Below are 13459 nucleotides of genomic sequence, written 5' to 3'. Positions count from 1 at the left end.
AAGTAGCCTAAATATATTTGCTAAATGAATTAAGCCAACTAATATGATTATAATTATTTTGGTTTCAATATATATATATATGTATATATATATATATATATATATATATATATATATATATATATATATATATATAGACAAATGCAAATACTTGGTATCAACAAGTAACCTACCTAAAATGAAAGTATCGGTATCGACAAGTACCTAAAATGAAGTTGTCGGTATCAGACTCATTCTGGAAAAAGTGGCCTAGTATCGGTGCAATATGATCAAAACTTTCCTGAAAAACCTGTTGTACACAACATGCCTTCTGCCCTCTGATTGATGGCTAATACTTTTTTTAAGCAAGGAAAAAGTCTTTTAGTATAATTATAAAAACGTCCTCCTCCAGGTTGTGGTACACGTGTCTGTTTGCTCTGGAATCTTTACCGATTTTTACGAAGTAGGCTAAACTTTATATTTCAAGATAAACACTTACTGGACTGAAGCAACTCAAGGTTTAGCCTAATTGATGTTCTCATTTATCATTTATCATCTCTCAATTGCATTATGTTTTGAAACCCAAAATAACATCTACAAAGCTTTGATCATAAAATTAAGCATTTAAAGCAACGGAATGGGGGACAATAATCGCTTTATCTCGATTATCATATTTTCATAATCGTTGGAAGCCAAAATCGATACTGGAACTCAATTTTGATAACCGGTGTTATGAAACTCAATTTTGAATAATTGCACAGCTCTACAACAACTTCACCAAATTGCATATTTTTGCTCAGTTTGGGCATCAGTTTTTTTCTTCCTCAAGTGTCTTTTTTTCCTTCTCAAGTCTCCATATTCTCCTTTTATCATACTATGAGGCATAAAAGCCTGATGTATTAAATATGATACTCAACAAAAAATAATAATAAATTGACTAGTGACTGCCAGGTGAATGCCCAATTTTACCAGCAACTAAATATAATGGGCAAAAATCATTTTGACACCCTGTTGCTGTGGTAGTCTGTGTTACCGGTGTTATATGATTTTTGGCCGTACACCGATTACATTGCCTACCGCACCACCGCCCCTACTGTCATATTGCTTATTATAGAAATAAAAACCATTTAGTTCAGTTGGACAACGGACGCTACAATTATAAACTAAATGGATCTGCTCTGTTATCTGCCACTATATGAAAAGTTCCAACATTTGGTTGGCGGTAGATGTTAATTTCACATCCTGTTCATATAGTTTATCCAGGGTTGGAAAAAAGACCATGGGACCCTGGAGCGCAACTGCCATTTCCCCCCAACTTGTTTAATTCATATGTGGTTGTGAAGCGTAAGTTTATCAAGGTGTGGTTGAGGCCGCTGGGCGTCTGCGGTCTTGCAGAATGTGCTCCTAATGCGTGGTCAGAAATCCTAAGTTTATCTTCAAAAAGTTTGACATGAGGCGGTTGAGTAAATTAGAGAAGAATGGCATTGTTCTCCTCCTCTCGAGTGGCTCATCTCCATATGGTGCTGGTGAAATTATGAAAACTTTGCCTTGGAGCAGTGATGTCATGTGAGAAGGGCTCCGACAACAGTAGCCTGTGTCTTCATTGTTTTTTGTCACGTGAGAGACGGATAGAGCTCAGGAGAAAGAAAAACAACTGCATCTTACTATGAATTTGTATGTCCTGAGTTGGATGAAATATCACTCCAAAAGTGGGTTTAGCTATTGAGGTGGGATGTCAAACCAGGCATATTGTTCATATTCTTTTTCATAGAGCTGCAATGTATATGCGTGGAAGAAGTGGCAGGATGTATTTTTGTTCTCTCCTGTCAGCTCATTTCACATGGGTGGCCTTTTTCCCTCCACCATCACTGATCTCACGGAGAAAGTCAAACCGACACAGGCAGTTCAGATGGGAATGTTTGCTTAGTTCATCTTGGATGAGCAGATATTTACCAGTGTTTATATATTTGTCCTTAGTACTGCTGGAAACCCACCTGGTGAATGAATAACTTCTATTAATGGAATGTTGCTAAGGAAACACTTAAGTGGTTTGGAAAGTCTTTTGAAAAGTTTATGAATGCAGAATCCGTTTTTTTTTAATGATCTGTCCATTTTAGGTTACGGTATATAGGTCATGAAAAGCAGTTTATACGGGAAGTAAAACTCTGACTGCCATGTAGTGTTGTCATGATTCTGGGATTTCTGACCTCGATACAATACCTGGAAAAATATTAGTATTGGATACCATTTTCAATACCACAGGGACAAATTGCCACAACATTAAGGGTCAGTATCCAAGTTAATTTACTTGTGACCATAGCCAAGTCAACGTATTTTCACATTAACTGAACTCTGCTTTCTGATATTCCTCAGGCTCCGAGTGGGATTATATAATAATAATAATTACATTTTAAGTCAGAAGTATATCACTACCGTAATAGAACTGTACTGTAAATAAACATTTCTTTAGTATATTAATTGTTTTAGTTTACAGTAGTAAACAATACTACAATATAATACAATGTCTTAATTTCTTCACTTTCAAGAGTTAAACCCCTGAAGTTTTATTTTGGCAGAAACCTGCAGGGAGTAATCATCTGTCCACAAAAATGTTGGAAAGTATGAGCTGCATCGATACTGCAGAAAATGAATATTGAAACCATTTCAAATATTCAGAATCTATAGCCTCATCATTTTTTTTTTGCATAAGGATATCTAATTTGCCTGCTGCCTAAACGGTTTAGGTCACCCAAAAATGAAATTTCTATTGTTACTATTGATGACAGGGCCCCATTGACTGCCGCAACCCGCCCCAGGTTTAAGTTGAGGGTGAGTAAATGATGGCACCATTTTTGGGTGAGCTATCCCTTTAATGTCTTAATCAATAGCATGAGTCTGAGGCTGAAACTAATGAATGGTTTTCACCTTGGTCTTTATGAGAAATTCATCTTGTGTTTTGATGTTAATCCCTTCCCATTGTGCACGCTGATGATCTTAACCCATCACAATATCCCCCTAGTGAATAGACATAATAACTGGTGTGAATGAACAGTGATGAAGAACCTGTCTCATCTCGTCTCACTCTCAACTTCACTGTAGTTTAGATGGTCCATCTTATTAAGGTCAGCCGTCTATAAATAAATAACCTGGAAACCTCCCCTCCCTTTTGCATAATGTGATTTGACTCAGTACAAGCTGTTCTATTGATTATGTGCTATTGAGGTCTGCTGTGGACAGCTGACCACCTTCTTAATATTGTTTCTGGAATGATTCTGATAAAGTCTAGAAATATTCCGCATTTGAATGCTGTTTGTTTGTGGCACATTGTTCAGAGGTTACAGAAACACATGGCCTCTTATGTATGCGGCTGTGCACACATTGGTTCACGCATCATGTGCTTGTGTGTGTGCTGAGCCACATGCCGATGTTTCAGCAGACAGCTGACTGCTGGCCACATCTGTGTAAAGGCACTGGCATGCTAACTCAATAAGGGGAGGAGAGCCTACCCAACTGCGTCTGACAGGCAGACAGCCCTTGTTAATGTCAGAATGCTGTTTGCTAGTAGTAAGGATTCACAATATATCGGTATCTGCCGATATGTATTTATTTTTAATTAATGTTATCTGTATCAGCCCGATAAGAAGATTTGGGCCGATATCTTAGGGCCTGTCGTCCGTGATACCGTTTTCAACTAAAAACATAAAACTTTTTATGCGTTTTGGCCGTTGATTTACACGACAACGGCGTTATATGTGCCTGAAAACGCAAACTTTTGAAAACTTGTTTTAAAGGGCAAGTCTTTGAAAACAGTCTCCGTGTAAACAACAAAAACGCGAATCTCTGAAGACGATGACGTCATGCGTGTTACGTGTTCAGTCTATAGTGTTTCATCGGCATTAACAGCCTGGCAGCAGAATACAGAGTTTTTTTTAGTCCTTTTCAAGAATCCGTGTGAATGGAGATTGTTTTGACAATGGTGTTGTCTGTAAAACTCAAAGTAGAAATGTTTCAGTTTTAAGCATATCGTTGTCATGTAAATGTACCCTTAAAGCTGATAAATAATGGATTTTTTCCTTCAGCTGAGATGCTTCAGATGCACACTGTTCGCCATGATGGTTTTGAATTGCTTGAAATTTAAATATCATTTTTATTTTGTTTTTGGTAAGGAAAGTTAGGAGTGTTAAATTAATTTTAAAACTTACACTGGTTCAAACAAGGCTACTGTACTTTTTTGTTGTTGAAGCACTTGGGACATGGCTTTTAATGGTGAGACTTTGTTTTTGCTGCTTTAGTCAGGTTCACTTATAGTTCTGGTATATATACAAATACCATAGGAAAATAATATAGTGAAGAAAGAAAGAGAAATATTTTTAATTGAATTTTATCATTACATATGAATAGATTAATAATAACAATAATTATTATTGTTATTATATAATAATAATAATAATTATTGTTATTATATAATAATAATACATATTATTATGAATTATTATACAAAAATGATATACAATGCATAAAATTGTATAAGTCGTAATTTTTATGTAAATGCAATACGTCACCTTTTTATTGTTGCTATTACTAAATTATTAAAATGTGTATTTTTAATATAATATAATTTTTTGGCAGTGGCAATTTACAAAACTAGCTAATGGTAGACTATCTATTTAAAATAAATTGTCTCAATTATGCATGCACAAAACATTAAAAAAGCAAGAGCAACAATTGTAACAAATGATTAGGGTTATGAATATTGTTCATCCTTAAATCAGGCCTTAACAATCTCAGGATTTGCCTCGGAGCAGTGATGTCATGTGAACTGGGCTGAGCGAACAGTAGCCTGTGTCTTCATTGTTTTGCGTAGCGTGAGACAGAGAGAGAGGAAGGCATCTGCATCATTATTGCGAACTTAAACCGAGGGAGATGAAATATCAATCCAAAGTGGGTTTGTTGGGGGTTGAGGGCTAGTTTTTATATCTGATATGCATGGCATGACCAATTAAACTAATTGTCTCCACTATCAGCAAATAAACAATGATTTAGAGCTGATCAGCATAAAAATTCTCTCATGCATGTCTAGTTCAAGTCTTGTGTTTCTGACTGGATGTAGCCCTGTATGTGTTAGTGTGTCAGGATGTTTGCTGTCTCTTCTGTCACTTTCCATCCACCATCACTCAAGCAAATTTTTTCCCATCATTCCTCCTGAGTCAAAAGCCTGGAGAGAAAACTGCAGAGAGAATAGTCCTGTGTTCCTTCACTGTTTCAGGACGTCTGCAGGAACTTGATGTTCTCACAGTCACACCCTCCATGCTTGTGAATTACATGCACGCAAGCATAAGGGTACAGTACCTCAGACTACCACTACTGCAGGAAAAAGCAGCGTGTGTGTGTGTGTGTGTGTGTGTGTGTGTGTGTGTGTGTGTGTGTGTGTGTGTGTGTGTGTGTGTGTGTGTGTGTGTGTGTGTGTGTGTGTGTGTGTGTGTGTGTGTGTGTGTGTGTGTGTGTGTGTGTGTGTGTCATATGTGGATCTGTTGTCTGGGTCAAACCATTATCAAAACTGTTATATTCAGCTTTAGGGCTGTTAGTTACTGACGTGTGCCAACCAACCTCTCTATTATTTAATAAGTGATGAGCCACTCGATAAGCTGTCGCTGCATCTTGCATCATCATACAACATCCTCCTTGGTGATCTTGTGTTATGTAACAGCTCTGCTTCTCCCAGATGTGTAACTGAGGTGGATGTCTGCTGCTTTGTTGATGTTGGCCACACCTGAAAATGATGGAATAAAAGGACATATGAAAGACTGTTTATAACTGAGTTTTTATACTGAGGGCAGGACTTGTGTTATGAGAGAGTGACAAAGAATCATGGAGCAAGGCTGGAAAACTGAACAGGACATGTTTTAAACAAGTACATTTTATATATGTATTTTTTTTTAAGTTGATCTGTATTGGTTGACTTTGACTCTATACTCTATATTGAATTTTATTTAGTTATGAATATTAAGTAATATTAAATAAAAATACATTTTGATTACCTTCTCCGTCATTGAATGCTTAATTAAAATGAAAGTGTAACTTTGCCAATTTTCATCCCGCTTTGTATTGTTACAATGTTGGTAGTATATGTAAATTAAGTTAATGAACCATGTTTACTCATTCTCCTGGGCCAAGAAATGTACATTTATTAAAACTTTTGGCTTTCGTGAAAACTAGAGATTATATTTTTGTATCCCCGCACACGGACAGCCGGATCGACTGAGGTTTATTAACAGAACAGTTATTGTAAGGGTAGGTTGATCACTGAAAATTGTATTGAGCTATGTATATTCTTCAAACAGCGTTATGGTAAAAATGGAATACTATAGCAACAGCTTTCTTACCTGTACATGACAGTGTTTCACTTCAGACGGAACTGACAGAACGGCAGTTACTCTCAGTTTTTTCCCTTCCATTTGGCCTAAAACACTGTGTTTGTGGTCATCCAGTTTGAAATGTTGATTACATACATGGAAGGTTTTCAGATTTTCTGTTTGGTGTTCTCTCCATGGTTACGATTCTTTGTAGCCTTTAGCCACTACAACTCACTGGATCCTTCACTGGAAACCAAAACTAACTCACTCCTGTAAACGTTTAGCCTACTCTTTGAATTCTTGCACCCAGGAACAATACAAGTCGACACCATTATGACTGAAAGTTTGCTAAGAAGTATTTCCTACTAAAGCAAGGCAGTATTTGACTCTGGCAAGCGAATCTAGTAGACTGGTGGGAGTGGCCTTGGACGGCAACATGCCCAGTGCATTATGGGTGGTGAATTTTTCCTAGCTATTTCGCAAAAGGGAAGACAACAGCCTTTTTTTCTGTTTTCTCCAATCAGGTAGCTCCGAAAGATTTTCTAGTTTCTACTGTGTAGGAAAATAAAAAGTTTTAATGAAAGTGGTAAAGTACCCCTTTAATCTTTCAAAACAGTAATCATTTTATAACACTGTTAAATGTAATCAAATCTCAAACTGAACAGTATAAAATACAAAATAGTATAACATTTTTATATTGACCATTTATTGGTAATAATTATCATCTGTATTAGCCAGAATTGTAATATACTGTAGATTGATCCCTATTTATAACATTATGAACCACAGTGATATTAAATGACTCATAGCTAGATATGAGAATTCTCTCATACTGCCCACTCATAGCATTGCAGTGTTATAAAACACCTAAAAACAAGTCTGCTAGTAATGAATGAATCCTTGACTGTTACACACTGTTTAGGGTCCATTCTGTGTTTGCAATCCTATGCAAGCTAGACTTGAATCATGTAGCTGAGCTCTTGTGTAGCATATTACATGGACGATTAGATTACATAAGAGCAGGACACTTATAATATTTGCTTTCCTCATGACAAGGATTACCGTCTGGAACACGGCATGTTTTAGCAGGTATGAACTACAGCAAATCCACGCCTGGAAAATGTCAATATTGATATAGAGATGAGCAGCTCTGATGAGTCTTGGTTTGTACATCAGCGCTGGAAGTGGTGAAATGTTTAGGAGACATGATGGCGAAGCCTCATCTGCTTGAACACTCGCTTACATAACAATAATTATGTTGGTTTTTATCTTTTCGCTGATAAGGCGTTTCGTATAGCCCCCTTTATAAACAATTAATTCTCTATAGCATGTTAGAGTTTTGTTTAAGTTTATTGACAAAGGGTTGAGAGTAAATCTGTCTCTTCCTTATTTGAACTTCTTTATCAGACCGTCTTGTTGTTCTGAGATGTTTGCCAAACTGTTGCATTGGCAAAATAGTTGGTTTTACCACTCTTTCAGTAATTGCATAATATAATTTGCCCTGCATGAGCTGTTCTTGCAGCTCAATTGTATTAGTTAGGTTTAAGCGATTGCTTGTTGGGTCATGACAGTCTCCCGATGTGAACCCAGCTTCAGTGATTCCCAGGCTGATTTTTAGTTGACTCACGAGTACATCCGCTTCGGTCGCATGAACCTTATTGAACTTGTACAAAACACTAGGCCAGTCCATCAACTCCTTGATGGCTCATGTGATAACAGAGGGCCTCTTTGTGTCCACAGAAACACAGGCACACGGTGGGTAACAGCATGGGTTCATATTTATCTGGAAATTTGATTCACTGAAAGGTGTTATTTTTTTTTACTGAACATGAGGCTCAAATTAAAAATTGTTGCTATTTTTTAGAAACGTTGTATATATAATTTGTCAGAAGAATATGGTTTAATATGAATGAATGAATATTTGTAAATAATGAAATGTCCTTAACACTAATAATATTAAACAATATAATATATTTTTTATATAATGTCAGAGTATTTTTAAATAAATAAATATCAAATACATTATTTCATATATTAACAATTATTATAATTTATATATTTCTTCATGAGACAAATGTACAACAAAAAATTATTTGCAAAGCTTAAATAACTGATAAGGGATAATAAATGTTATCTTGTTGATAATATATATATTTTTTAATAAAGCGTCAATATGAAAATATTCTTATTGTTTTAAATACAATTAATTTATTAATAATAATTCATCAGTTGACATTCATTAGCATAAATAATTGTATATAATTATATCTAAAATAATTATATATTAAATAAATAAAATAATTTGCAAAAACATTTTTTTTGCTTTTTTTATTATTATATTTAAATACAATTACGGTAATTCATTAATAATAATTCAGCAATTGACATTCATTAGCATAAATCCTATAATGTATCTTGGCAAGACAGGTTTGCAACAGATGACATAAATGCAGCACTAGCCTGACTGGTTCTTATTGTCAAGCCGTATTTGAGCCAAGTATCCAGCGTTTGTCACATCTGAACATCTGAATTCCCCCTCCATTAAACCATGCAGGCCTCTGAGAGTCATAAGACTGTAATGAGGCTTATCCAAGAGGCTCTTTCTCTTGAGCTAGCTTCGGATGCCTTTTATCAGTGGTCATGATATGGGTTATAAAATAAAGGTTTATGTCATAGCACGTGTTGCTTCTGATGTCATGATTTTATGGTTATTTATTCAGCAATGCTTGATGAATGTGACTGTGTATGTTACAGATCATAGAGTCTCTGGGTATAATGATCTACAAGGCTTTGGATTACGGGCTGAAGGAGCATGAGGAGCGAGAACTCAGCCCTCCTCTGGAGCAGCTCATCGACCTCATGACCAACATGGCAGACACAGAAACAGACTGTCCTGATGAGGGATACGAGGCAACGGAAGAAGAGGATGAGGGAGAGGAAGAACCTGCAGAAGTCTCCAACATTCGTGGCTACCGTGACATCATTTCTGTAAGTATTGATAGATCATTATCGGGTTATAATCAAAATCATAATTTTATGAAATATTATCATATCATAATTTTATTAGTAACTCTTTCCCTGCCATTGACGGAATTTTCCGTAATTTATGACACAACACTTTTGGACACTATGGAGATTATCACGTGAAACAAAACGATACCCAATCAGAAAGCGAGCTGACAGAATACTCGTCTCCAGCTTGCGCTGTAACAAGTCCATGTTCACACCGTCTCCACGACTTCATCTAAACATTTTCCTTTCCCCCCCCTGTGAGTTTTCGGTAAAAAGCAGTCCATACCCTATAAGCGCCATTTCTTCTTGCCGGTCGTCCGCCATGTTTTCCTGTGTTCAGAGGCGGAACTCTGGTTGTTTGTGAATTGAATCTGTAAGTGTGTGTTGTGCTTTCCTGGTCACATTTGATGCACTCCACACTAGAGGAACTAAACGGTTAAACCTATGATTTCTTATCGTCATGTTTGTGGTCTCTCACATTTGAAAAATCTTTTAGTGTGGCCCGAGCTTAAGCAGCATATAAATGTCTCTCTAATGCCAACAAAACTGCATAATGTTACAGAATAAAAGTCAGTCAGTACCATGAAAAGGTACTGACTGAAGCATTGGAGGTGTTGATGGACTCGATCTACCCCATCTATGTTTTGAACATCATTTTGAATCTGAATCCGATCTGGACGAAGCATGCAATTTTCTCAGATTTTTGTTCAAAATGTTTTTATGAAACTCACCCACATTGAAGTGTTGATAAAAATAAGAATACATTAAGCTAGAGTAAAAAAAAATATTTTCTTTGTTGTTTAGAAGCATTGGCTCTGTTCAGATATTCATACAAAAAAATATGCTGGGGGGATAAACAAATTATAGCGCTGACTGACAACATAAAAAAAAAACACTGCAAGGGAAAGAGTTAAAATCTTATTGAAATACAGATTTTTAATTAAATATAATATAATCCATATATACATTTTATACATTTTTACATCAATAAAAAAGTCCAGTTTTTTCCCTTTTGTGGGTCTTGGGAAGCAAGATCTTGGATTAATCTATTCTCTCTTAAGATCTGTGAATGTTATTTACTGAGAGATACTCTCTCAGCTGCTATTCATTATGCTGCTCCCTCAGGCCCACTCCAGTAACACATTACCCTGAGACTCCATCAAGGCCTTTAGACACTTAGCAGCAGTTATTTTAAATTACAGTCACATTTATCAATACGCTAATGTAGAAAATCTTTACGAGCGGTGGAAAGAAAGAATACGACCAGACTGTGTGCACACAGATACCAGCTTTAGCATGAGCTAACATCGTAATAAGCAGTACCTTTAACTTGTGCGCCATGGAAAGATACACCACAACATGCATCTGGTAATGGTCAGTGTGGGTCACAGTACGTTCTGCATTATTCTGCTGGGCCTTTTCAGGACAAGTTAGATAATCTCTGTCCTTTCATGCCTTCCTTTCTGTCTCTGACTTTAGTGTTGAGGCTGAGCACAGAAACGGACCATGACATTCGATTTCTTCAAGCTGACTGACTGTATTTATACTCTGCCTGGTGAAACCTTTTAGATTCTTTAATTAGACAGAGAAAGGTTTAAAAAAAGATAAAGATAGTGTACTACCGTTGAGACATGCCTCTTTTATTATATCGGCCCGTTCGCCTGGAATGGGAAAGTAAAAGGAGTTTGTGGAGCATTCTTTTAACATCCTCTGCCACAGTTTTCTTAAACCCTTATCCATTTTTTGTCACTTATCTTCCTCCTGTCAAGTCTAGCAGGTTTGCTCCCCTAAGTTGTTCACTTTCCCTTGGCGTAGTCAGTATTCTCGTCAAGCGTGATTCCTCAGCAAAACACGTCATGGAGATAGTGAATCTACGCTGTGTAAGACATTCCTGAAGAGGGCAGAGCTCTAGGAAGGTGTGGGGAAAAATGTAATTAAGCCGGTTGGAGGTGTCTTTGGTCGGAGTAATCGTATATTTAAAAATGCGTGTCATGCTCAAACTATTATATCTGGGACACTGAACTTTAAACGGGCCTGTGTTTTTGAGCTGCTAGGCATGCAAGCTTTGGGTTTGGCTCTCAGCTATGTGCCAAATCATAATGTGTAATGCAATGCAAGAATGAACTTATCAGACTGATTCAGAAGATGACTTTCTTAAAGTCTGTAAAAGATGCAAGGATTAACTTATCAGACAGAGATGGAGACGACATGCATTGACCTTTAAAATGCACTTCTCTCCTCTAAAACCCTGTGAACTATTGTAGGAAAGAGACTTCTTGACGAACAGAGCGATTCGTGAAGATTTGTAGTCGTAATGTAACCAATTTGCATGTGAATGGGGCAAAGCAGTGGAATGTTTGGGAGCATTTTTGTGTATAGCATATTTACAGCAACATTCAAATGGGTAATAATTCAAATAAAAAAATACATTGCTTGTTTGGTCTCAGTTGCCCAAACAAATCAATGGTACTCTAGTGCAGGGTTTCCTAAACTGGGGTTCATAAACCCCAACTGCACAGGGCTTTTGAGTAGATAAAAAAACTAATAATGAATGAAATCCTAAAAATGTCAAATTTAAATAAATAGATACTTTTAAACTAATAGGAATCTAAATAAAACACTTGAAATATTGCTAATAAAAAATGGAAATCACAAAGATTCAGTTTGGGAATTCCTGGTCTCATGCTGTGATTTTTAATCTCACTGTTTTCTCTTCTCCAGCTCTGCACGTCTCACCTCCCCAGCCCAACGGATGCTCCCAACCACTACCAGGCCGTGTGTCGAGCCCTGTACGCAGAGACCAAGGAGCTACGCACCTTCTTGGAGAAGATCAAGTGTGCCAAAGAGGTAATGACCTTCATATGACACTCATGTCTACACAGCTATTTATGGCACAACTGCCAATAGTGGGTTAATTAAAAAATATATATACACACACACGCACGCACGCACGCATGCACACATATATTATCAGGGTTGTGTTCTCAGTTCTGTGTCATTTATGCCAAAAACAAACAAACAAATGAAACGGTCAGCATCTTACAATAATATTGGAACAGTATGACTGGGTGAAAATCAAAACAGCTGTATATATTTACATTGCTGAACGCCTCATGAGGCTGTTTGTGTTTATCTGATAGAATAGAGTGAGTGGGCTGACAGCACAAGTGACTCATAAACAGGCCGTGGACTGTGGAGGTGGATTGAAACCAACAACGCTTTAGTGCATTATTATCTAACGCATTGCCATACGCTTGTTTAATCAGGTTTTAATAGTGTAAATCTTGAACCAATGTTTTCCTACTGGGCTTTCAGTATTCTCAGACATTTATTATCTACACAGATCTGGTATTTCTGTTCAATATTTAATTAAATTCTTCTATAATCCAACAATAAAGATGGCAACATTTAGAGAGATATATTTGCTAAATTATGGATATGTAATTATTTTGTTATTTACTGAATTTTTTTTTTAACCATATATTGATTATTATAAATATGTTCTTATTTACCTTTTACCTTTACATATATGATTTTACGTGCCTCATCATTATTATATTATTATGTCTCAAATATTTTCAGAGACCTTTTTAAAAAATAAAGCAAGACTTTAGTATGGCAAGCTCTTTAGCATTGCTTTGTAAGTTAAGCCAATTATTATTGATATAACTGTTAATAAATCACTGGAACACTTTTTTGACAAACAATATTATGAAGTGTTATACTTTTATGACATGGTTTTATTTAGATGCTATTAACTCTTAAAAACAATATTTGCATATAGCATGGCCCTGTCAATGGCTAAATGGAAGAGGGAGTAAATGTTACATTCGAATCAAGCAGAAACTTTTTTGAAGATATTGGCTCTAATCTTTTCATGGATATCAGTTATGAACATCTTTACCTGTCAATACTTGACATTTCATTACTAAACAGCCATATCCATCCATCCGTCCATTTATCCATAAACGCATATATCCATTCATACATACATACATACCGGTACATGCATATATCCATTCATACATACATACATGCACGCACGCACACACACACATACACACCAGTACATACATGCATGCATACATACACCCATGGATACATACACGTATGCA

The 13459-nt window shown here is 36.3% G+C and overlaps 1 protein-coding gene across 4 annotated transcripts in view; it reads left to right on the top strand.

Annotated features, from left to right (window-relative positions):
- spire1a (spire-type actin nucleation factor 1a) overlaps positions 1 to 13459 on the top strand; it is a 47262-nt gene that overhangs the window by 12885 nt on the left and 20918 nt on the right. For all 4 annotated transcript variants that reach the window (XR_013795155.1, XR_013795156.1, XR_013795157.1 and 1 more), the window contains exons 3-4: positions 9087 to 9320; positions 12066 to 12191. Coding sequence is in view for 1 of the 4 variants with exons in the window: in XM_079591642.1 (XP_079447768.1) it covers positions 9087 to 9320; positions 12066 to 12191 (360 nt within the window). In the remaining 3 variants the exon portion in view is untranslated. The remainder of the gene's footprint in view (positions 1 to 9086; positions 9321 to 12065; positions 12192 to 13459) is intronic.

This window comes from Phoxinus phoxinus (genome assembly GCF_949152265.1).
Source record: "Phoxinus phoxinus genome assembly, chromosome: 19".
NCBI classification, from domain to species: domain Eukaryota; kingdom Metazoa; phylum Chordata; class Actinopteri; order Cypriniformes; family Leuciscidae; genus Phoxinus; species Phoxinus phoxinus.
Note: the sequence above shows the minus strand (reverse complement) of the source record. Positions and strands in the feature narration are given on the sequence as shown.